Source organism: Geotrypetes seraphini, chromosome 13, assembly GCF_902459505.1.
Source record: "Geotrypetes seraphini chromosome 13, aGeoSer1.1, whole genome shotgun sequence".
In the NCBI taxonomy this organism is placed as follows: domain Eukaryota; kingdom Metazoa; phylum Chordata; class Amphibia; order Gymnophiona; family Dermophiidae; genus Geotrypetes; species Geotrypetes seraphini.
Genome location: NC_047096.1, coordinates 17,112,056 through 17,138,094, shown reverse-complemented (window position 1 = coordinate 17,138,094; position 26,039 = coordinate 17,112,056). Strand labels below are relative to the sequence as shown.

Sequence of the window (26,039 nt, the reverse complement as noted above, 5' to 3'; positions counted from 1 at the left end):
AGATTCTTCTGCTGCTCCAGCTAGTGCCAAGGTTTCAGGCTGTCGTTTTCTGGCAAGCTCCCTTGCCATGGCATTGCCCCTTTAAGACCCCGGCCTTCCTGTTCAAAGCCCTGGAGGGGGCATGACAGGTTCCTGCTTCCCAAAAAACTGCTGGATCTGGGACATGGCTCCAAAGGGACATCTGAAAGCTATCTCTAGCTCTAGGTGTGGACTGAGTGAGAGAAAATGCACTTTTGTTCCTTTTTTACCTGTCCCTGCTATAAGGCATCTGTGTTTCTAAGGCTGGAAAAATACCTATTAACTTCCCTGCTGGGGTGATTTCTGTTCAGACTGCTTTAGCTTTCTTAAGAGTTTTCTTGAACATTTATCTGTGACTTTTTTCCCAGTAGAACTTATCGAATGCCCAAGTAGTCTAGGCAACTCACTACAACCCAGGGGGGTTCCCAAATTAATCTTTGGACTACACCCAGCCAGGCTGTTTATGGCTATCCACACTGAATATTCATGAGAGAGATCTGTATGCATTAGATCATGCATAACATTCATTGTGGGCAAAGTGTATCTTCAAAACTCCCGATATACATAACCTCACACATTCCTATCTATATATTACATTACATTGGTGATTTCTATTCCGCCTTTACCTTGCGGTTCAAGGCGGATTACATAAGAATTGTTATGATGTTAAGAAGTACATATTGATAAGATATTAAGAAGTATTTAAGGAATACTTTGAACATTTTCTAATTTGTTAAGGAGTAGTTGGTAATGCAGGAGGAATTCGGAACATTATTGGTTGTATTATGTTTTATGTATTTTTTTGAAGAGTGGGGTTTTTGTTTCTTTTTTGAAGGTTTTGTAGTCTGTGGTCAAAGTCAGCAGATTGGTGAGTTGTCGGTCCAGTTCCGCTGCTCTGGTGGTCAGTAGGTTGTCATACATTTTTCTTCATTTGACATTTTTGGTTGGCGGGTGTGTGAATAGTGAGTGGGTTCTCCTGTGTCTGTTTGAGGTGAAATATAATTAGAAAAAGACATTAACCATAGGTAGGGGAATGGGATGGGCCACTGAGGCCATAGTCTATTAGAGGGTTTGTTTGGTACCTCCAACCAAAAAGGGGTCCCAAAGCCCCTGGCATTATGATTAAAGCAAGGTTTGGCTGGCAATATATTCCATGCTCTGCGTAAAAATAATTTAGAGTGGAAATCTGCCAATTGTTACAGTCAAGATTTGTTATAATAATAATAACTTTATTTTTATATACCGCCATACCACAAACAGTTCTAAGCGGTTTACAAGGGAAGAGACTACAGATAGCGACATTACAGTGAACTTTCAAATTTACATCGGCTTGTTAAGTTTAGTCAGGTTTATCTGGAAGTGTATTGGAAGTACATCAGGTTGAGGTGGGGATCAGAGAAATTTGTTAAAGAGATAGGTTTTTATTGACTGACCTGAGTGAGAATCTGGAAGACTGAGTGAGAATCTGAGTGAGTGAGTGAGTGAGAATCTGGAAGACTTTTCCAAACAAACAATTCCAGTATAACAATTAAAACAATTAACAGATCAATGGAATTGTAATATGATGGGTTTAAGAGGTATTTACGTTTTTTGGAAGCAGCTTATGTTTACGTGAAACATGGCCATACAGGACAGGTCTTTATAGCCTATTGTTCAATAAAACAGTCTGGTTTTCGCTTCACTTGGTGTCTCTGGTCTGCTCCTTGTCTGTACGGCTCAAGTGATTTATATGGCCAGAAGCCTCTCCTGGTCATTTTAATTGCTCTGAATACCGATCCCTGCTTTTAAATCATATTAATGGCAACTCTATAACAGGGCATCCACATTTGCCACTTGAGTGCATCAATGTACAGAATTCTGTCACCCCTGAAAGTGACCACAGAGCGAATAAGTGCTATTCCGTATTAATGTATATGTGGGTGGAGCTTGGGAGGGACCTGGGCGGAGTTTCCAGTTAATCACATAACTTACGGGAATATTGTAAGTTACATGCCTCACTGCCATATTACATGGCCAACGTTAGGCCAGGCTTATGGCCTGGTGTTACTACAAAATAAAGCACAAAAAAAGTATAACACTTATCTGAAGATCATTTGTTAGTGGCTCAGTCCTGCGGCCATCTTTAGTCAAAGCTGCTGTGCAGGAGTGTGGATCGCTGTTATAAACTCTGGATATTCAAGCGATGAATGATGATTGAGTGAAAACTTCCCCTGATGTAGCATTATTAAAGGTGTAAAACAGGAGTCCTTCCTGTCGGGAGAAATTTGGAGTGGCAGGCTTATGAGAGAAGCAACTGAAAATGGACAGCCACTAACAAATGATCTTCAGATAAGTGTTTTTTTAACTCTTTAATATGTGAAAAAGTTTTTTTGCTATATTTCTACCTCCTTTTGTCCTACATTCCCCTGTAGTCATTGACATATGGTTTTCTGCAGTGGAGTTATAATTTTCATCCTACTTTTGGAAAAAAAAAAACAATTTTGAAAACAAGAGTTCACTGAATGTGTGAGACACTTATTAAATATTTATGTGTGGAGTTTTTTTTTTTTTCCAGTGATGATACAGACGGCTTAGAACATAAGACTAGCTTTACTGGGTCAGACCAACGGTCCATCAAGACCAGTAGCCCGTTCTCACGGAGGCCAATCCAGGTCCTGGCCAAAAACCCAAGGTGTAGCAATATTCCATGCTACCAATACAGGGCAAGCAGTGGCTCCCCCGATGTCTTTCTCAATAACAGACTATGGACTTTTCCTCCAAGAACTTGTCCAAACCTTTCTTAAAACCAACTACGCTACCCACTCTTACCACATCCTCTGGCAATGCGTTCCAGAGCTTAACTATTCTCTGAGTGAAAAAAATTTCCTCCTATTAGTTTTAAGAGCACTTCCCTGTAACTTCATCGAGTGTCCCCCTAGTCTTTGTAATTTTTGACGGAGTGAAAAATCGATCCACTTGTACCCGTTTTACTCCACTCAGGATTTTGTAGGCTTAGGGTACAGTATTGTCCCAGTTGTCTGTGTATGAGGTCTGGTTTTCTCCATGTTTTTGAATGGTTATCATTTTCTGTGAATTTTGGATTTTTTTTTGACTGGATGATTGTGAACACCTGCAGAACACAGTTACTGCACGTTATACTTTTTTGGTGCTTTATTTTGGAATAGACGGCGGTATTTCCCCTTGTACTTACTGGTGTTACTACAGGCACATCAACGTAAGGCATGCCAATGCAAGGTTATGCTAGTATTCTATAATGGCGCCGGGGTGCCCAGATGCTTTCACGCAGCAGATCTCACTGTGCGGTCTTGGACACACCCACTAATCAAATTGCCTGCATTGTGGTTATTATGTTTCCTTCCAAATCTGGGGGACAGACCCTCCAAATCTGTTAATGTGAATAAAGGTGAGCCATCTATTTTTTTTTTTTTGGGGGGGGGGATTTATCAATGGGTGCTACGCAATTTAGCACATGCTAACTGCATTAATCTGTGCTAAATGCTAAGATGCCTATAGGAATATAATGGGTGTCTTCTAGATTCACAAAACTTACCGATCTGGATTGTTGTTGGACGATTCTTGGCCGAGTTCTGCCAAGCGACCGATTCACAATAATTGTACATGCAAATGATCTGATCAGCCGCACGCCCTAAAGCGATCGAAACCTATGCGCAGAGTATCCTTGTTGGTTATTGATGCAATTTACGCATGCACTTGCTCTTCGCCCTTCACTACGTGGTTAGTGGATGGGGTTTATTCCCGCACGTCATTGGCGGGTGTCAAATGCGTGCCGCCCGCAAAACACAAGCAAGCTCAAAAGAAAGGGGGGAGAGGTGGGCACAGTTTACTTTTGATGGCCCTACGAGTTGGACATTTTTTTAAAAAGAATGATTTGGGACCAAAGCAGCAAAGCCAGATTATTGAACAAAACACGCTTTAAACTCCTGGGTTAAAACCATGGGCTCACAATGCGTTTTTTACGGAACATGTAAAAAATGAATTCTTACGCACACGTACAATTAATTTACAGTTTTATTTTTTAATTTTGATGGTTGTTTTAACCTCGATATTGATATTTCAAGGCGGAACAGGGCAGGAGAGTCGGCAAGGATAGTAAGCGACGGGTCCTCTGCAGTCGCTTCTTTTCAGATCGGCAAACCCAATCGGTGTTTCTTCTTCTGCTTAGTGAATCGATCGCTTCCATCTTTTGCATGCCATTTGCTCTCATTTGCATGGGCGGATCGGATCGGGTAGGAGATTGATCGGGCAGAAGTTTAGTGAATCGGGTCGGGGGTCAGAGAACAATCGCAAAACCGGTAAAACTGCTTTTGTGATCGTTGGGACACGATCAGAAGGTCCAGTGAATCTAGTCCTTAGTGTTTAAAACGCCATAATCGTTAGTGCATGCTGCGGTTAGTGTGCACTAAAACGCTTAGCACCTGTTGAGGCATTTCCCCCCCCCCTCCCTTAGTGTATCTAGATCTTCAATAGGCTTTCGCCCAAAGCCTCTCGCAAGAGACTCCCGAGGAAATGAAAACGCCAGGAGACAGGAAGCAATGTTCTGTTGTGGATTGGGAACTGGTTAGAAGACAGAGGGTAGGGTTAAATGGCCAATTGGCTCAATGAAAGAGTAAGTGCTGCAAGGACCTGTACTGGAGCCCATGCTTTTTTAACGTAATTATATGGAATTGAAAAGGACGAGTGAGGTGATTAGATCTGAAGAATGCACACAATTATTCTCAGTTATTAAACTGCAGGTTGCTTTGTGAGAAACTGCAGGAAGATCTTGGGACACCAGAAGAGTGGGAATCCAAATAGACACATGAAATTTAATGGAGAAGTGCTAAGAGATGCAAATCGGGATGAATAGTATTAAGAACCAAGAGCTAAGGGTCAGATTCACTAACTTCCCTTTCCCATCCGCTTCACAACGCACCCGCATGGAAAGTAGGCCAATCGGAGGCATGCCCCCCCACCGACTACACGGAGCGATCCTGACGCATGCGCAGACCATCTTTTTTGCCTGTAGATGGTCTGCGCATGCCCTTGCTGTCCGTGAAGACCTATATTGGGCCTGATAAACCTTTGGTGTGATTTAAAAGGCAATTTTTATGTTGCTGTGTCTCCCCCCTCCCCCCCCCCCCCCTAGAATTACCATTGAATTTTGACATAAGTTTTAAGTTTATTTTAGGCTTGATATACCGCACATCCGTTGTCTTCACAGTGTACGATTAAAAAATAAAAAAGAATAAAAAACTAATAACAAAGGACTAAGGGTTAGATTCACAAAGCAAACCGATGGTGGACCGCTCAGTTTGCGCTCAATTTCCGACCCCGGCTCGATTCACTAACCACCCTCCAGACCTCATCCGCACCCTATGCGATCAGCACATGCAAATGAGTAAAAATGCATGCAAATTTCTTAATGCGTCCATTCATGAAACCATTTCCTCCAAACCGACTGGCTTTTTTCGTTCCAAAAAGTTACGACTGCTGAGGACCAGTCGTTTACATCCTCGCCAGCTATTTCTGCCTAGCAACTGATGCGTTCATGTTAAGAACCGCATCAAAAATATATATCTACCCCTCCAAAAATCATAAATATATCAACACTTTTAAATATATGTAAACCTTCATGTACATAAGCGTTAGAAATAATTTTTTTTTCTTTTTTGAAATGCGCATAGCGAGCGCGGGAGTGAATCTCATATTTGTAATGCGCATTGCAAGAAAATTGCGGATTAACCCTGTGTTCTCCTTGCGCATTGTACATTTAAAATATCAATTCCAAATAACCAAAAAAAAAACCCAAAAATCAAATAAAACTTTTATGGGCCAGCTATCGCTCCCCCTTTCCTTCCAGCTGGATTGTCGCGTGCATGTGATGTCAGGGTGTCGCTAGTGGTTGCTACGTGCTTTTTGGAAGTGCGCAAAACTTCGAGATCGACCCGTTACAAAAGGACGAACTCGAAGAATTCAACAGCTCGCTCACAAACCTCCGGTGCTAAAAATTTTCAAAACGCTACGGTCACAGCTTGTACAGCTAGCAACGGTACTTCAGAAAAAAAGAACGGTTGGTAAGAATACCTCCTTATTTATTGCCTTTTTTTACGACAGCAATGCTTTACGGTAGGCGCATTCGGAGCCCGCTAATGACGTCCGCGATTAAACCACGCCCCGTTTCTACGCAGTGGATTCCTAAAGAGCTAGCGCATGCGTTATGAGCTTCAAAACCAACCAGGATACAGTGCGCACGCGTGCTGATCGATGTTTCAGCGCTAATAGCGGCGTGTTTACGATTGGATCATTTGCATGGACAAGCTGTACTGAATCGATCGGCTGCAACAACTCGGAAACGGATAGGACACGAATAGGATAGATTTGGGGACTTTAGTGAATCCTGCTCTAACTTAGTAAAAATTGAGTAGGATAACTAGGAGAGGGGGGGGGGAGGAGAGGAAGAACTCCATTTTCAAAAGACTAAAATGTAAACGTACTCAATGAGCGTTCACATATAACATGATTTTATCCCTTTAATTAAAAAAAAAGCTGTAAGCGTCTGAATTAAACCCATGCTTGATATTTGCCCTAGAAGCGGAATATCCGTCACTCTTTAGACAGGAAACCTGTGTAACACCAGCAGATGCAGAGCCTCCCGCGCTGGGCTGACGCTGAACGGGCGGTGGGCCCCGCTGGACGCGTTGCCGCTTTAAGACGCTCCGGGTTGCAGTCTGGTGCAGGAGCTGATCAGATCAATGCAAAAGGAGAGAAGCACCGGAGCTACGCCGGCGGCAGGGATACCAGAGCAACGTCCCGGAGCAGCACAGGGAGCAAAAAGCCTTGGAAATATACCGGCAGCACCTTGGAACGGCTGGGGCACAAGCGGATCCGATCCGTGTAAGGAGGGAAGCCCCGGATCATCCCCGGGAGCACCAAAAAGCAACCGGAGAAAGAACGGCAGGAGGCTCTGGAAGCCGGGTTTCCAGGCGCTGCAAAAGGATAAGGATACCCAGGTTCTGAGCAAAGGAGGGGGGGAGGGGGTTCCTTGGTGCTGCAGAAGACAAGAGGGGATTTAGTGGCAGGGAATTTTGTGACTTGCAGTGAAGTTCCCATACACAGGGGAAGTGGCTATACTGGGTGCAGGGGAAGCTGTGGACTGTTTCGTCTGCCTGCTGTCCCGGTTCTAGACTGGGGCATCCTCTTCCCCCCTAGTGTACCCGGAAGCATCTGAGAAGAGAGAGCTGGGGCAGCCTGGCTCTCTCTCTGCACCATGCACAGGAGGAGGCCTTCAGCCAGGAAGAAAAACTGTCATTGCTACCTCTGACTAAGGGAGCCAGGCTCTGTGGGAAGTGATGCTGCTCCCAGGCTTCAGGTGTCACCTAAGCCGCTCTTCCATGCTCTTGCCCTGGGCACTGCTGTTTCTGGTATTGCCTCTAGTGCATAACTTTATTCTGTGGCCCAGAGCTCTTCCAGTCTCCCCTTCTAGCGCCTCCTGGAATGGAACTTGCTCGCTGGGTTCTGTCAGAGAGGGGCCCTCTGTGGACTCCACTAAGAGGCTACACAGACAGCAGACAGTGCCCCTCTGGCAAGCCAGGTGCTCTACCACATCATTCCCTCTCCTGTTGACTTGGAGGTGCTGGGAAGGGCAAATCTTCCCAGCTTCATCCTTGGTGGTTCTTGGTAGCTTTATATCTGCCTGTTTTGTGTTGCCTGAGATTGAGAAGCAGTTCTGCAATTACACTCGGGCCCACCAGCCTAGATACCTGGAGATCTTCACCTTGCTGGACTCCAGAGACAACAAGGTGGAAGGACAAACTGCATGCCTTGAGGTGGGGATGGCTCTGCTGGCTTTGCCCCAACTGGTGCCATCTCCATGGGGAGACTGTGAACCACGCTGCAAGGTCTTAGGCAACCCTGCATTCTTCTACCAGGACGGAGGGTTGTTCACTGCCAAGGAGATTTGCCTTAACCATCCGGAGGATCTCCGACACTTGAAGCTCCGTTGCCACCGATGTCCAGAACGCGGCTGGCAAGAGAGTGAAGGTGGGAGGCCTCAAGATTATGGAGATCCTTTTCTAATTCACTGGAGATTGAGTTTAATTTCTCAAGGGATGGTAGGTTTAGAAAAGCATCTTGAAAAGTTTGCAGAGATGGATTTAAAGGGTGGGAATAACAGGAGAAAAAGAAATGTAAATAGCAGCCCCCAGTTTCAACCCCCTACTTACCATGTGTCTGTACCAGAGAACAGGCCAGCAGGTACACCTGTTATTTTACTGAAAGCCATTGACCTTGATGAGGGAGAAGCTGGTAGACTGGATTACTCTATGGATGCTCTTTTTGACAGTAGATCGAACAGCTTTTTTGCCATTGATCCTCAGACTGGGGCTGTAACCACTGTGGAGGAACTGGACAGAGAAACTAAAAGCACCCATGTGTTTCGAGTGACTGCTATAGACCATGGCTCTCCCAGGCGTACTGCCATGGCCACCCTTACGATCACGGTTAGTGACACCAATGACCATGATCCTGTGTTTGAGCAACAGGAATACAAAGAGAGTGTGCGAGAGAACCTGGAGATTGGTTATGAAGTGCTCACAGTCAGAGCCACTGATGGTGACGCCAGTGTGAATGCCAATATACTGTACAAGATCCTCAACAATGACTCAGCGAATGAAGTGTTTGAAATTGACCCAAGATCAGGAGTCATAAGAACCAAGGGTCTGGTTGACAGAGAAAGTGTTGAGTCATTCCAGCTACTGGTAGAGGCTAGTGATCAAGGCAGGGACCCTGGACCTCGTAGCACCACTGCCACTATTCAGATCACTGTGGAAGACGACAATGATAATGGTCCCCAATTTAGTGAAAAACGTTACATGGTCCAGGTGGCAGAGGATGTGACGCCCAACACTCACATTTTACAGGTTACTGCTACTGATCGAGACAAAGGAACAAATGCTGTGGTTCACTATAGTATTATGAGTGGAAACACCCGTGGTCAATTCTACATTGATGCTCAGTCTGGCAATATTGATGTTGTTAGTCAGTTGGATTATGAAATGACCAAGGAATACACTATCAGGATTAGAGCACAAGATGGTGGAAGGCCACCACTGTCTAACATCAGTGGACTAGTGACTGTCCAGGTCTTGGATGTCAATGACAATACACCTATCTTTGTAAGTACCCCTTTTCAGTCTACTGTTTTGGAGAATGTGCCCATAGGCTATTCAGTTATACATATTCAAGCTATTGATGCTGATTCTGGTGAGAATGCGCGTTTGGATTACAAATTGGTGAATTCTGGTCCTAATTTCCCTTTTACCATCAATAATAACAACGGATGGATTGTGGTGGCTTCAGAGCTAGATAGAGAAACTGTGGATTTTTATAGTTTTGAAGTGGAAGCAATGGATCATGGAAGCCCTCCCATGGCCTCATCAGCCAGTGTCAGTATTACCATCTTGGATGTCAATGATAATAATCCTGAGTTCACCCAGAAAGAGTACTATATGAGGCTGAACGAGGACGCTGCAGTGGGAACAAGTGTTTTAACCGTCTCAGCTATAGACCGAGATGTTAATAGTGTGATTACCTATCAGATCTCCAATGGCAACACCAGAAACCGTTTCTCCATTACCAGCCAAAGTGGTGGGGGTCTTATTACCCTGGCCTTACCTCTGGATTACAAACTGGAGAGACAGTACATGCTAATGATCACAGCTTCAGATGGGACGCGATTTGACACGGCCCAAGCATTTATTAATGTCACAGATGCCAACACTCACCGTCCAGTGTTCCAGAGCTCCCACTACACCGTTAATATTAATGAAGACAGGCCTGCGGGCACCACTGTGGTGATCATCAGTGCTACAGATGAGGATACTGGTGAGAATGCGCGCATCACTTATTTAATGGAAGATAGTATCCCTCAGTTTAAAATTGATGCCGATACTGGTGCTGTTACCACCCAGATGGACTTGGATTATGAGGACCAGGTGTCTTATACCTTAGCTATCACTGCCAAAGACAATGGCATCCCTCAAAAGTCCGACACGACTTACCTAGAGATCCTGATCAATGACGTCAATGACAACGCCCCTCAGTTTCTCAGACACAATTACCAAGGTTCTGTGTATGAAGATGTACCTGCTTTTACCAGTGTTCTTCAGGTCTCAGCTACTGATCAAGACTCTGGCTTGAATGGAAGAGTCTTCTATAGCTTTCAGGGGGGAGATGATGGAGATGGAGACTTCATCATTGAATCAACATCTGGCATTGTTCGGACCCTACGGAGATTGGATAGGGAGAATGTTCCCCTCTATGAGCTGAAGGCATTTGCTGTGGACAAGGGAACACCAGCCTTAAAAACCCCCATTGACATTCAGGTCACAGTCCTAGATGTGAATGACAACCCCCCTGTTTTTGAAATGGATGAGTTTGACATTTTTGTGGAAGAAAACAGCCCGATAGGATTGGTAGTGGCCCGGATTACGGCCATGGATCCAGATGAGGGCACCAATGCTCAGATCATGTATCAAATTGTTGAGGGCAACATTCCGGAGGTCTTCCAGCTGGACATCTTTTCTGGAGAGTTGACAGCACTCATGGATCTGGATTATGAAGTAAAGTCAGAATATGTCATTGTGGTTCAAGCCACTTCGGCCCCCTTAGTGAGCAGGGCTACTGTCCACATCCGACTTTTAGATAAAAATGACAACCTTCCGGTTTTGAAGAATTTCCTGATAATCTTCAACAATTATATAACCAACAAATCCAGCAGCTTTCCTAATGATTCAATTGGGAAGATTCCAGCCTACGATCCCGATGTGTCTGATACATTATCCTTCAACTTTGAGCAAGGGAATGAGTTAAATTTGGTTCTTCTGAATAACACCACTGGGGAACTGAAGTTGAGTCGGGCTCTGGATAACAACAGGCCTCTGGAAGCTGTCATGAAGGTCTCGGTTTCAGGTAAGATGCTTTGCTTGCTTAAGATAAGGCGGTTAAAAAATATAGTTATGGATTGTTAATGCTATGTCTTTCTGGATTCTTTTTTAAATCAGATCAATCAGGAATTGTTGCTCTTTCCCCCTTCTCTTTTAGGGAAGGCTAAAGTGAAATCACATCCTCTTACTGCTATTTTCCCATCTACCTAGAAAATAAACACCCAGAATAGCTGCTTTCAAAGACAGTTGGTGTGCACTGAGTTCAGCTACCATCAATCACATGAATGTCATGGGGTTACCCTGATGGCTCAGAGGCTGTTGGACATGGGTGGAATAAGGCCAACTGATGCACTAAGCACAGCCCAACAACGGTGCCCCTCAGCCCTTCCATTGCTTAACTGACAAGATATTAAGGATCGGATTTACATAGTGGCACTGAATCGGCACTCATCACTATTCTATAAGGAGCTCCTTGAGATGAGGATTCTATAGAAGAGTGAAGAGTGCCAAATTCAGTGATTGATTTTGCGTGCCAAATTTAGTACTCAACTTTGGGTATGAGGACTTACACCAGCTAAAACCTGGTGTAAAATCCTGGTGTGCACATTGGGCACGGATGCCCGCTGTTCTGTAACACTGCGTGCCTCTTTTGTGAATGCCCCTGAGCTGCCCTTGCCCCTCCCATGGCCACGACCCCTTTTGAGTTGCTTGCATACAGAATAACACATTGCCAAACTGGAACCCAAATCTTAACTAGTGCCAATTAAATGCTTGTCAGATCCAGTCCACCGAAAAAAAAGCTATTCAAGTCAACTTTCAAATTCCAAGCTCCATACATTTGGAATAACTTCCTAATAACTCTACAACAGATTCCTTCTTACTTCTGCTTCCGGAAGACACTATAAACATATCTCTTCTCCTTATAAGATGACTCTGGCCAGTATATCTGTCTCTACTGATCTATATTCTAATCTAATCTAATCCTTAAGCTTATATACCGGATCAGTCCCCTAGGGACTCGATCCGGTTAACAAAATTATTAAGGATATACAATAATACAGACAAGATCGATAGATAACAACATAAAATGATCAGCTAAACATTTTAACCGTTATTTGTAAGGTATTTTGTTAAAAAATATGCTTTCGCCCTCCACTTATGAGGAATTCAGGAAGCGCCTAAAAACATACCTATTCCTGAAGTACCTAGACAACTGACCCGCACACCACTCTCAACAACGGTTTTCTTGACCTATTTCTCGCTCTCTTTTCTCTTCAGATCACTCATTTTGTACCTCTTATAATCTTTTGTAAACCGCATAGAACTTCACGGTATTGCGGTATATAAACTGTTATTATTATTATTATTATTTAAGGTTTTTTTTTAAGAGTTCTAATATCTGGAGGGAGGTCATTCCAGATCTTCACCATTGCAAAGACTAAGGAGTGTGAGAATCTGCTTAAAGTCTGAACCCCTTTAACAGGGGGGGAGTAGTAGTTTAAATTTATATATATATACCTCGTAGAGTCAAAACTGCGTTAGTAGTTTTTAGCACAGGGAGCCTCGCTGAATGGCTCGCGCTGCTCCCGACGCGTCGGGAGCAGCGCGGGCCACTCAGCGCGGCTCCCTGCACCAAAAACAGCTAGCGCAGTTTAATAGAAGAGGCCCTAACTGTTCCTGTGGTTAATCGTTGTACAAAGTCTTTTGTTAGCCACATTTCCTTGTCAAAAAATTGCGGGATATAAGACCAGTCTAGTACAATTGGAGCCCATTAACTAATTATTTTGGATGTTGATCTGGGGCCCAGTTTTGAGCAATTTTTATATAATTCAGGGAAAGATTCAGTACGTGCTGAGAAATATCATGATTGAACAAAGTAAAACATCATATATATTTATAATGATTAGAAAAACACTGAAATTCATGTTGGGTAATGGGTGTAGTAGATGGTAGTGAAAGAATTAAGGGCATGATAGCTATGGCAAACCCCCCCCCCCCCACAAAACCCCCACTGTGATGCGCCCTTCCATTGGTGCCCTTGGCATTACTTATTTTGCTTAATGGTTAATCCCGGCCTGCTGTTGGAGATCGGGCTCAATTCCTAAGTCTGAATGTTGTTCCTAAGGTCACCTAGGGAAACCCAGACAGCTGGGAAGATGCTGAATTTAGTCATGGTCTGTTCTTAGTACATGCAGGGAGTTGTAAATCTGATTCCTCTCAGAGAAGTGGAAATGCTTTCCAAAGCATGCAGTGTGGCAAAGCCAGGACTGAATTATTTTCTTCATGGCGTCCAATGTGAGGTGGTAACTCTGATACTATGAAAGCAGAATTCAGAGCCCTTGGGGAAGAGGGAGTCTTGGCTGTTGCATAATGATAACACCTTGTGGTCAAACTCTTGGTGTTGGTAAACAGAACAATAAAACAAGGGTATTTCTGATTATACCGTTTTACAAGTGATGTTGATTGGAAGGTTGTCCACTGGCACATTAGCGAAGTACGTGGAGTTAAGTGGCTTGGGACCTCCAGATGATGAAAGTATGGTGAAAACTTCTTGCCAAAGAAGATCTTGCAACTGTAACTCACAATTCCTTACTGTACCTCTGGTCTACTTTAAATCTTTACATATAGATTTCAGATTTTCCAAAATACAACTGCTCATTTTCTGTCAAGTTTGTGGTGGTCTGATCCTATTACTCGGGTCCTTCAATGGCTTCCCTTCAGTGTCAGCTTTTGTATATGGACATGCTGTAGCCTAATGTTCCTGTCTGGAAGTTCCATTTCAGACCAGATTTTTTGGATAATAGTAAGAAGGCTTTTCTTTGCAATGAGTCAACGCTGCAGTACTCCTGCAGATACTGAAATAGGGTGAAATAATAATAATAACAGTTTATATACCGCAGGACCGTGAAGTTCTATGCGGTTTACAATGAATTAGAAAGATTCTACAAATTGAATGGAACATTCATAGTTAGAGATTAGTGGTTAACAGTTTACAAGATCAGATTTGGGGGTGGGATTATGATGGGGTCTATTGTCCAGATTCGTTACCTAGGTATTTCAAGAACAGGTATGTTTTTAGGCGTTTCCTAAATTCACCATAGTTGTTTGTGTGTATAATTAGTTTTTCCAGGTCTTTGCCCCATAAGGCTGCTTGATACGATAGAAGTTGTTGATGATGTCTCTTAAATTTGCATCCTCTAGCCCAGGGGTGTCCAATGTCGGTCCTCGAGGGCCGCAATCCAGTCGGGTTTTCAGGATTTCCCCAATGAATATGCATGAGATCTATTTGCATGAACTGCTTTCAATGCATATTCATTGGGGAAATCCTGAAAACCCGACTGGATTGCGGCCCTCGAGGACCGACATTGGACACCCCTGCTCTAGCCGGTGGGGAAACGAACTTCAGGTGTGTTCTTCTCTTATGTCTATTGGTTGAGAAGGAGAAGAGGTCAGTTATATATTTAGGGGCTAGACCAGATAGTACCTTGAAGCAGAGACATCCCAGCTTGAACTTCGCACGTGCCTCCATTGGCAGCCAGTGCAGGAGTCGGTAGGAAGGGGTTATGTGATCGGACTTCTTCAACCCGAAGATCAACCTGACTGCTGCATTTTGTATCAGTTGTAGTCTCTGCATTTGCTTCCGGGAGATTGCCAGATGGGCAATGTTACAATAATCAAGATGGCTTAGTATTAGGGATTGTACCAGAATTCTGAATGCTGAAGCGTCGAAGTATGCTCTAATGGACCTAAGTTTCCAGAGAGTAAAAAAACCCTTTCTGACTAGGGAGTCCACATTGTCTTTCATGGTTAGACCTTGGTCCAGTATTACCCCCAGAACAATATGACTGTGACTAATGAGCTTGGATGTGGGATTGCCATATGTGGTCACTTGTCCCATGGTCCAGATGATTAATGAAGATTTTATGTTACTTTAGTTATTACTTAGGGGAGGGCACGTGCCAGGCTTGTAGAGCCCAAAGATTTTGTAAATGTGTTTTTTTAAGGGTTATGATTACAAATATACCAGGGACCCCAAGTGAGCTTGGTTTGTCATGTGGAGTTTCAAATTAAAGTGGGAAGCTTTCAAAGTGTCCTCTGCTATGGGTACCAAGTGCATGGATTTTGGTCACGTAAAATTTGTACAGAAATAATGTATGTCAATTTGAAAATACAGTCTCAAGTTTCAAATTTATTCATGGCTTGATATACCGACCACCACATGTATCTGGGCTTTTTACAATCCAGCACTACGCTCGTTCGGGCACTTGTTTTTTCCTTTAAGGCTGTTTGTTGCAAAACCTTATCTACCACGGACCCCTGAGGAAGGTTTGTTGTCCGAAACACAGACCGTGTCGGGTCCCTCGGTTGGTAATAAGGTTGTATATTCCATTAGAGTTTGAAATAAACAGTGCCTGCATCTTGTACATAGTCTGCAGTTGTTTTTGGTTTTCGCTTTTCGCTTGGTTTTCCTATAGTTCCTGTTGGATTTTTCTCTTGTTTGCGGTTTACAACATTAAAAATGAGAAAGGTCTAATATAATTTTTGATTTAGGTGGGGTAAAATAAAAAGAGGGTAAACCTAAAACTATGAGAAATTAGGACTGATTGGAAACAAGAGGTTTTGGTGGCTAGGGAAGTTTTAATTACAATGATAGATTAAAAATAAAAGGAAGGGGAGTGTTATGCTTCATTCTGACCTAAAACACACCCATGGGAGGAATGTTTTCCTTTAATCTAGCTAAAAATGGAGGATGCTATTTAGCTGGATTGAGGAAGGGCAGTTTATATGTGTACATTGCTTTTGAAAATTGCCTTCCAAATGATTCATATTGGTCCAACTCATTGAGTGGAAGAGTTAATGTAAGGATGGTAATAGGTCATTCTGCTTTCAGTTATGTAACAGTGTCTGAAACAATTGAAGAACTTAATTTCAAACCTAATTCTAAAACCTGTTAAACAGGAGAGATTGTCAACATAAGAACCTAAGAACTGCCATCTCCGGATCAGACCTTCGGTCCATCAAGTCTGGCGATCTGCACACGCGGAGGCCCAGCCAGGTGTACACCTGGCATAATTTTAGTCACCCATATCCTTCTATACCTCTCGTAAGGAGATGTGCGTCTAGTTGCTTTTAAATCCTAGAACGGTGGATTCCGCAATAACCTCCTCTGGGAGAGCATTCCAGGTGTCCACCACACGTTGCGTGAAGCAGAACTTCCTGATATTCGTCCTGGACTTGTCCCCTCTTATCTTCAGTCCATGTCCTCTTGTCCGTGTCACATTGGACATTGTAAATATTTTTTTTCCTGCTCTATTTTGTCGATTTCTTTCAGTAGCCCATTCTCACAGTGGTCAATCCAGCTCACTAGTACCAGGCAGAAACCCAGAGTAGTAACATTCCAGAGCTGAGATTGTGATGTCATAATGCTTCATTCCACCAGTGCCTAAGAGCCAGCCTCAGCGGTGATATCACAATGGCTTGATTGTCCCAAGTACCTATCTAGATCCCAAGTAGTAAAACATAAGTACATAAGAACTGCCACTCAGGTATACATCCTGGGGGGAGGCCTGTTTAGTTAAAATAGTTTGAATTCTATTTGTTGGTCATTTGCTGGAGTATGTTGGCGGTACAGTACCCTTGGATTGGATATTGCTTGCATATTGCATGAAACACACTGTGCTATTGGAACTTGGTTATTCATTGTACTCTGTTCTTACCTTTCAATAAAAAAGATTTAAGATATAGAATTTAGTCCATAGTGCCACTTTTGTGTGTAAATAAAGACTGCACACTCAGCACTGTTTTTTTTTTTTTTATAATATAGTGTACACTTTGCTTAACACATAAATCAGGGGTAGGGAACTCCGGTCCTCGAGAGCCATATTTCAGTCGGGTTTTCAGGATGTCCCCAATGAATATGCATTGAAAGCAGTGCATGCAAATAGATCTCATGCATATTCATTGGGGACATCCTGAAAACCCGACTGGAATACAGCTCTCGAGGACCGGCGTTCCCTACCCCTGACATAAATACAAGGAGGCGTTCACATGGGAGGAGCATGGGCGGGGCTGTAGGCATGTCTCATCCTTACACGGTCAATTACACAATACTGTAAGTTATGTGTGCAAATGCTGAATTTAGACCTGGCATAAGTGGGCCACGCAGACACCGATTTTTGCTAGTACTCTGTAACATCATCTTGGCCCACGAATGCCATTACAGAATTGGCACTCAGCATGTGACATCGGCGGGCCTAAATAGGGGTGGTGTGGGGAAGAGGGAGGGTCTCGTCTGAAACCTTGCAATCCCGCCCCCTACATCCAGCCACAAGGTGTCACCATTGCGCGACGGCCAGACTTGCTCCCACCCAGGGCTGTGAGTGTTATTTGCATCATTCTTCAACTTGGCCTGAAGCAGGGAATTGAAAACGGCTCACTTTACATGGAGCTAATCTTGTATCCACCAGATCAACTAGGACTGAATTTTTTTAAACACTTTAATTGCTTTACATGGATGCTTCTTCCAGACTTGCAGCCTCCTGTGGTACAGGATTTATTCTGCTTGTTAGCATAATAGTCATGAAAAAAAATATGTAGTCTTTCATTTAATAACCGTTGGCTACTTATCCTACCAAAACAGGAAAGCCAGATTGTTGATAATTAATATAGTAATTGAAAGATAAGTAGTTGTATAGGTTTATAGAAAATTGTTTCTAATGTTACAAAAACCTTAGGGTATTATTTTTCTATTGCTTCTTCAGAGATCTTGTTACAGCCTGTATGGACTGTTCCCTTGGCAGTATTTTCACTGCATTTGATAAATCTTTGTTCACAGCAGATGGAGATTTTTCTTTGCTTTCATCCTAATCATGGTGGTCATAGTTCTCTGCATGAGGGATGAGCACAAAAAATGTGCTTCTTGAATCGGCTTGTAGGTGTCGCTTCTGGCATTGCCATGGTTTCCCTTTTCAAAAGAGAGAGGGGCATTGCAAATGCCTGCATCTGCAGAAATGAAACTGAGTCATAAGAACATAAGAATTGCCATGCTGGGACAGACCAAGGTCCATCAAGCCCATTATCCTGTTTCCAACAGTGGCCAACCCGGGTCCCAAGTACCTAGCTAGATCCCTAGTAGTAAAACAGATCTTATGCAGCTTATCCAGGAATAAGCAGTAGATTTCCCAAAGCCATCTCAATAATGGCTTATGGACTTCTCTTTTAGGAAATTAGCCAAACCTTTTTTAAACCCTGCTAAGCTAACTGATTTCACCACATTCTCTGGCAATGAATTCCAGAGTTTAATTATACGCTGTGTGAAGAAATATTTTCTCCAGTTTGTTTTACATCTACTACTTAGCTTCATCACATGTCCCCGAGACCTGGTATTTTTGGAAAGAGTGAACAAGCGATTCACATCCACCCTTTCCACTCTACTCATTATTTTGTAGACCTCTATCATATCACCCTCGAGCCAACTCTTCTCCAAGCTGAAGAGCCCTAGCCGCCTTATGCTTTCCTCATAGGGAAGTTGTCCCATCTCTTTTATCATTTTTGTCGCCCTTCTCTGACTCCATTCGGATTATAGGCCAGCTGCAATTATTTCATAAGACCCTGAAAACTTTGTTGTTCTCACAATCTTTAAATGGTTTAATTGCAGTCTCAACAAAATGATAATACTATAGTTCTTCTTCTCTCATGCTTATTTCTCCATGTACTCTAGTCTTAATTATATGTGAACTGATTCGAGCTCCAGTGGGCGATGACCTGGTATACAAACTGAAGATTACCGTAGATTAGATTCTAATTCCGCTATATCTTTTTTGAGATATGGTGACCAGAACTGCACACAGTATTTGAGGTGCGACTATACCATTGAGCGATACAAGGGTATTATAACATGTAAGACTGTCACTGGACCACTGAGAGATTCCGGGTGTGCCAGAATTTTACTTTATTAAAAATAATTCCCTTCATAATTTCATTCAGTGTCCCCTGGTCTTCGTACTTTCTTAAAAGAGTGAAAAATGAACTTTTACTTGTTCTACATCACTCGGGATTTTGTAGACCTCAATCATATTTCCCCTCCCCCCAATCAACCATCTCCATTTCAAGCTGAAGAGCCCTAACCTCTTTAGCCTTCCTCATATATAAGAGGAGTTATATCCCTTTTATCATTTTGGACATTCTTCTTTGAACCTTTCAAATTCTGCTATATTTTTTGAGATATGGTGACCAGAACTGTGCTCGATACTCAAGGTGAGGTCTCACTATGAAGCAATACAGAGGCATTATAATATTCTTGCTTTTATTTATCATCCCTTTCCTAATAATTCGCAGCATCCTGTTTGATTTTTTGGGGGGGGGGAGGGCCATCGCCACACACTGAGCAAAATATTTCAGTGTAGTGTCTACAATGACACCCAGATCTTTTTCTTGAATGCTAACTCCTACGGTGGACCCTAGCATCCGGTAACTATGATTTGGGTTATCCGTCCCAATGTGTATCACTTTGCATTTGTCCACATTAAATTTCATCTGCCATCTGTCCTAGTGCTGACAGACTGTGTGGGTTTCTGTCCTTTACATTTGAACTGCCCTAGAAATGACAGGTTCTGTAGTTCAGTGCCCAAGTCCTCCAGGTGCTAGAGCTGACAGACTGTGAATTCTCCAGGTCATAGAGGCGAAAGGCTGTGCGTTCCTGTGTCCATCCCTTGAACTCTGGATTAGCGAATCTGCTCTCAGATAGGGCCTGTTGTGCGATCAATGCACGGGTCTGGGGAGGAAAATGGTAGTTCCAATACAGACACAAAAATCAAACAATCCAGGCAATGGAAAACATGATTTCCTTTTAAAAGTGTTATTCCTGCACCTGTAAGCTTGGCGTGTGGGTTTTCCCTTGAACGGTACATTAGTTTCTGTAATGCACACTAATGGATAGCAAAGCGGAAGGTGTGGGAGGTGCTGCTCATTCTGAGACTTTAGAAAGAAACTTGTACAAGGGGAGCCTGAAGCATTTCATGTCAACTTATTATACACAAGCCAATCACTAACTTCCACTGAGTTTAGTCTCCTCTCATCTGGCAATTCAGAAATGACAGGCTATAGCCCTGGCCTGCACCCATCCTCTGAGAATCCCGAGTCTTGTAGTTGACGGGCTTTGCATCTCTGCATTAATCTCTTGAGCCTGGTGTCCTCTGAACCATCCAGCCCTAGAGGTGCTAGGCTGTCTATCCCTGTGCCTGTATTCCTGTGCCCAACCCTGGAACCCATCTAACCCTAGAGGTGACTGGCTTTGAGTCTCTGTTCCTGTACTCTGAGCCATTTGGTCCAAGAGGTGACAGTTTCTGTAGCCATGTTTCCATCCTCTGAATCCTCCAGGGTCTGGTGCTGACAGGCCGACAGCCCCTATCCTTGTCCTTTGAACTGTTCAGCCCTAGAGGTGACAGATTCTGTATTCCAGTGCACAATCCTTAAACCCTCCAGATGGTAGAGCTGACAGGCTGTGTATTTCTATGGCCATCTCCTGAATCCTCCAGGTCATAGAGGCGAGAGGCTGTGTGTTTATCCCTTGAAAACTACTTGATCTGCTAAACTCCATCTCCATATTGTACTAATCATCTGATTTTTACTTGTCAAAAATATATCCTGCGCAAAGTGCTGATCTAACAGGAAGTGCAGCATCGAATGGAGCTGTTTAAATGGAGCCGAGTGTACCAGAAATAGTTTGTTCTTGGTCCCTGAATGTTGGTTCTGTGTACACAGCTTCAGCTGCTGGATGTGGGGTTGTTTACCTCTGATACATAGGAGGCCGGCCTACACAATCAATCATTTTGGTACCATATTATAAAAACAAACTACGTCTCCATGTAGACCTTGGAGATCCCCAGACTTGAGGCCGAGTATTTGGAGTTTGTGTGTGTTTGCTTGGGGGTATTTTGCTACTTAAAAATGTCAATTGTATAGGGCATCTGGCCGAAGGATTTTTTGTTTATCTCTGCTTTCTCCGCTTCTGGTTGTATGTCCCTTTGCAATTGCTAATAAAGATATTATAAAAAAAAAAAAAAAAAAGAATACAAGGATTCTCCTTGGACAGAGACAGGGAAATGGAGCGTGTACATAGAGATGCTTATGAGGTACATAATTCCACATTTAGCTCATATGCAAAATGTCACCTACTGCCGGGGAATGACAGGCCCTATGCCTCACTACCCTTCCCCCCACCCCCAGGTCAGATCAGTCTAGAGAAGGTTTGTACAAGCTAGGAGCCATGGTCAGCACAGCTGTCCTCCAGTGCTGGCAATTAAAATCTCAGCATGCAGCCTGCTCCTAGCACCTGCCTGAAGAGTCCTGTCAAGGGGGGTGGAAGAGGGGGGAAGTAGAGAAGACAGAGCTGTCTGCTATTGGGGGATGGATGAGGTGCTTATAGGACTGGCAGATGGGTATCCCCTGGATAGTTGCCTACGTGCTCTCGGTTAGTAGCTGAAAGGCAGTCATTAATTGTCATTTCCCAAGAAGGTGTCAGTAGCATCTTCTGCAGACGAGTCAAACCACTTCCAGTGACCTTAAAATTCAACAGAAATGACGTGCTCTGTGTGGGACCTATGTCATTGCTAAATTTTAAGACCGCACCAGGATGAGCCAATCTAAAGATGGGACTGTACTTTTTGGGGTGATGCTATGGGACACCAACATTTATGGACCAGATACATGTGTAAATGATTAAAATACCATTGTCTATCAGTCGGAACTGATTAATCTTTCTGGTATATAGAAATAATTATCAGCTTATTAAATATAGATTTATATACCTTCAAACCACTAGTGCAGTACTCATTATAGGTAAATGACCTTCTGACAATTAGCCCGCAAGATTATGTAGCAAAATGTTTAATTTTAAAGGACTTTATACTTCTTCATCAGGTCAATCGATATTTTTTATGTAGCCATTTTAACTCAGTCATAAGTATTCAAAAAAACTTCTATTTTAGCGCCTAAATATTCAAAATTGAAAAGTCTGTCGACAGATCACTCCAACATGAATTCATGCTTTGCTTTGAAGAAGCTGAATCATTAGGGTCTCTTAAAAATGAAACCTTGAGTAGAAAAATATCTGTTGAAAAAAACCAGCTTCAGACTACAATTCATTTGCAATATGACTGGCAATAAACAAGTGCATTCAGAATGTTTCTTCCATGGATCATTCATAAAAATGGTCACAACGTTTTATAGAGTTTAAATATCCTATCACATGATACCAAACAACCAATCACAGACCTCCTTTCACACTAACGTCATCCATTCGATCTCACGATTCAACCCATTTGGAATTGCTGAGTTTAACTAAAATATCCATTGTTGTTCCTTATAATTCAGATTTGTTTCCAAACTTTTCAACTTTGGATATTTAAGTACTAAAAGATAAGTTTTTTTAAATACTTATGACTGAGTTAAAATGGCTATTAATCCTACCATTTTGCTAGTGTACCCACTATATTCTTTTTAAAAAAGACTAATCCTAGACTAATGAGATCTTTATTTAAACATATCCAAGGGAAAGACTAAGGATCTCAAGTGCCCGCGGTCAATTACCGTTAGAACAAGTCTTACTTATTGACCTGCTTGCGGGCTCTCATTGATCTGGGTGTTTCCCCCTTTGTTTTGTGTTTTTGCGTATAAAATTTTTTAAGAAGAACATTAGCAATGACAATAGTTATTTAAATTACTTTAATTATTTTTAAAAAATTTTATACGCAAAAACACACAAAAAAGGGGGAAACACCCGGATCAATGATAGCCCGCAAGCAGATCAATAACTAAGACTTGTTCTAACGGTAATTGACCGAGGGCACTTGAGATCCTTAGTCTTTCCTTTGGATAGGTTTAAATAAAGATCTCAGTCTAGGATTAGTCTTTTTTTTTAAGGAGAATATAGTGAGTTAAAATGGCTACATGAAAAAATATGAAACAATATTAATTGACCTGATGAAGAAGTATAAAGTGCTTTAAGATTAAGCATTTTGCTACATAATCTTGCAGGCTAAACATCAGAAGATCATTTAGCTCTACTGAGTATTGTACTAGTAGTTTGAAAGTATATATAGTATGTCTATATTAAATAAAATGATTAATATACTGGCATATATACATGTTTCTTTGCACATACAGCATGCAGTTTAAGAGCGGATTGGAGGCAGGAGAGGCAGGGGAGGTCAGCTGGGGCGCCGGTGGGTGCTAAAAATCGGGTGTGGGATCATTCTTAGTATTTTCCGACTGCTTCTTCTGGGAACTAAAGTCAGGCTACACCAGTCAGGAGCTGCTTTGACATGCTATCTGGCGTGTCAAAGCAGCTCCTGATTGGTGTAGCCTGTTTTTAGTACCAGGAAGAGGCGGTCGGAAAATACATTGAAGGACTGAGTCCACGATTTGCAAACCGCAAATTTGCGGGGGTATACTGTATATGTATAATTTTGCAAAAATCTGCCTCAGTGCTATTCGTTAAATTAGCACCTAACTTACATATCACATATATGACAGTTGGGGTGTGCATATAGGTGGAGTCTGGGAGGAGTATGGGCGGATCTCACACTTCCACACATAACTTGTAGAATACCCGTAGCTCTAGCATTAGGTGCAAGTATTTACATCAGCTTTATGGCTGGCATAGGTGCTCGTGCCTAACCGCATATGCACATATATACCTAGTTATGCTAGTATTCTATAAAAGAAAGTAGGCACCTACAGAATGGCTACAAGGTCTTATTGTCCATAGTCATTGGGGAAGTCACTGCTTGCCCTGGATCGGTAGCATAGAATATTGCTACTCCTTGGGTTTTGGCCAGGTACTAGGAACCTGGATTGGCCACCGTGAGAACAGGCTACTGGGCTTGATGGACCATTGGTAAGGCTATTCTTTTATTCCAGAAATCTTGGAAAGTCCGCAGGTAGGAAACAGACAAATGTCTATTCCATTGCCAGAGGGTGACAATCTGCTCTAATTTCCCAGAGGCTGAGCGTAAATATTCATGAGATGTGCTCACATTGTCCCTAACTTTAGAAACACCACGGTAGATATGCATGCAGTCTCCTTCCTGCAGTACCAGGGGTTAAAGGCCAAGCCCCTCCTACAGATGCTCTTATTCTTGCAAAGGGGTCTTGATTTCCTTTCTCACTGCAACGAGCTTCTCCAGTACGTGGCTCCCCCAGGCTATACCTGTCTTGTTGTGGAGTAGAGTGTGTGTAGGAGTGAAAATTGCACTCTGGCACCCCATTTCTCTCATATCTGTGGTGGGGCAGTGTGTAATGTTTTCATGAGGGAAAGCTATCCCCCGATTCTTTGTAGGTTATTAAAATTTGCGTGCCCAAATTTGAGCTTGCACGCAGTGGCGTAGTAAGGGGGTGCGGTCCATTCCGAGCGCGGTCTTCCTATCCCTCCTCCCCCCGCCTGCCCACTCGCTTGCTCCCCGCTCCTCTCTTTGCCGTGTGCACCTCTTGCCGTTCCCCGTACCTTTTTGGCGCTCTCTCTGACGTCACTTCCGGGACCCGCACCTAGGAAGTGACGTTAAAGCAGGGGTGTCCAATGTTGGTCCTCGAGGGCCGCAATCCAGTCGGGTTTTCAGGATTTCCCCAATGAATATGCATGAGATCTATGTGCATGCACTGCTTTCAATGCATATTCATTGGGGAAATCCTGAAAACTCGACTGGATTGTGGCCCTCGAGGACCGACATTGGACACCCCTGCGTTAAAGGGAGCCGAAACGATGTGGGCCGGAGAAGTTTAAAAGGTACAGGGAAAAGGAAGGGGGCGCGTGTGCGGCAAGGCGGCGGGGAAGAGTGCGGGGGAGGGGCCCCACCACCACCCCGGACGCTGCTCACTCTTACTACGCCAGTGCTTGCAGGACAACTGCATGCACAAATTAATTAACAAGGTGTTAACAATCAATAATTGGAGTTAATGAGCAACAGTTTGCATTTGTGTGTGCACTTGCCCTAGTTGCTATTTCATAAACTTTGCACCTAATTTTCCAAGCATGCAACTCTAGACCAACATGGTCATGGGAGGGGTATGACGGATCGGGGGAGGGGGCATTCCTAGAAGTTAGGCACAATGGGCTATATTCACAAAGCAAACCAATCGTGTACCGATCGGTTTGTGACCCCTTAATGACCCCGCCCGATTCACTTACCTGTCTTCCGACCATCCTCCGATCCGCGCAAGCAAATGAGGGTAAGGCCATGCAAATGTAGGCAGGGACCCGATTCACTAAACTTTTTTCCTATCCGACTGTGTTCGCAAAAAGCGACTGCTCAGGGCCAGTCGCTGAAGCCCTTTGCAACTGCCCTGCCTTCTGCAGCCCTGCTCTCTGCCCTGCCAGCCCCGATGTCTTGCTGCCCCGAATGCCTCATGCAGTCCCGAACGTGCCTGCCTGCCTGCCTGCCCCAACTCTCCCACCCTTGCCCGCACTGCAAGCCCGTGGTTTTAACCCGCGGGTTTAAGTGGCTTAAAACCATGGGCTCCCAAAAGTTCCTCAATCGCCAAAAACAAACAAACAAAAAAAAACATCTATTGCCGGCCCTGAGGTCCAGCAATAGCATTTTTGTAGGCTTTCTTGCGGCCCTGGCTGCGCTAAGAAGAAGAAAAACCCCCAAAAAACAACTCAGATGGCACGCAGGTCCCGTGCATGCTCAGACCATCTACAGATGGTCTGCGCATCGCTATAGCACGATCCATGCCTGCAGATGGAGGCGTTCCTCCGACCGCCCTCATCTACATGTTAAAGTTTGCTGAATTAGGCGGACCTGCCCGGATCGGGCCCGATCTGGCAGGTTAGTGAATCCTGCCCAGTGTAATCTAGAATACTATTCTTTGTACGCCCAATTGCCCAAAATGAGGTGCCGGCAATGTTTTTACACCAGCTTTCAGCAGGGAATTAGTTGGGCGTGGGAATCTAAGCGCTATTCTGTAAAAGGTGTCCTATGCAGAACAACCTTTATAGAATACTAGTTTAGCGTGGATCTTTCCGGCATCAATGTTTGGGGCACCATTTACTGAATCTAGTTCTATGTGTATTGCTTATGC

General features: G+C 43.5%; 1 protein-coding gene across 2 annotated transcripts in view; it reads left to right on the top strand.

Moving 5' to 3' along the window:
* Window positions 1-6,783: 6,783 nt before the first annotated feature.
* Window positions 6,784-26,039, top strand: part of CELSR2 (cadherin EGF LAG seven-pass G-type receptor 2) — a 198,897-nt gene continuing 179,641 nt past the window's right edge. For both annotated transcript variants that reach the window (XM_033918033.1, XM_033918032.1), the window contains exon 1: window positions 6,784-10,986. In XM_033918033.1, the coding sequence (XP_033773924.1) occupies window positions 7,368-10,986 (3,619 nt within the window). In that variant the 5' untranslated portion in view covers window positions 6,784-7,367. The remainder of the gene's footprint in view (window positions 10,987-26,039) is intronic.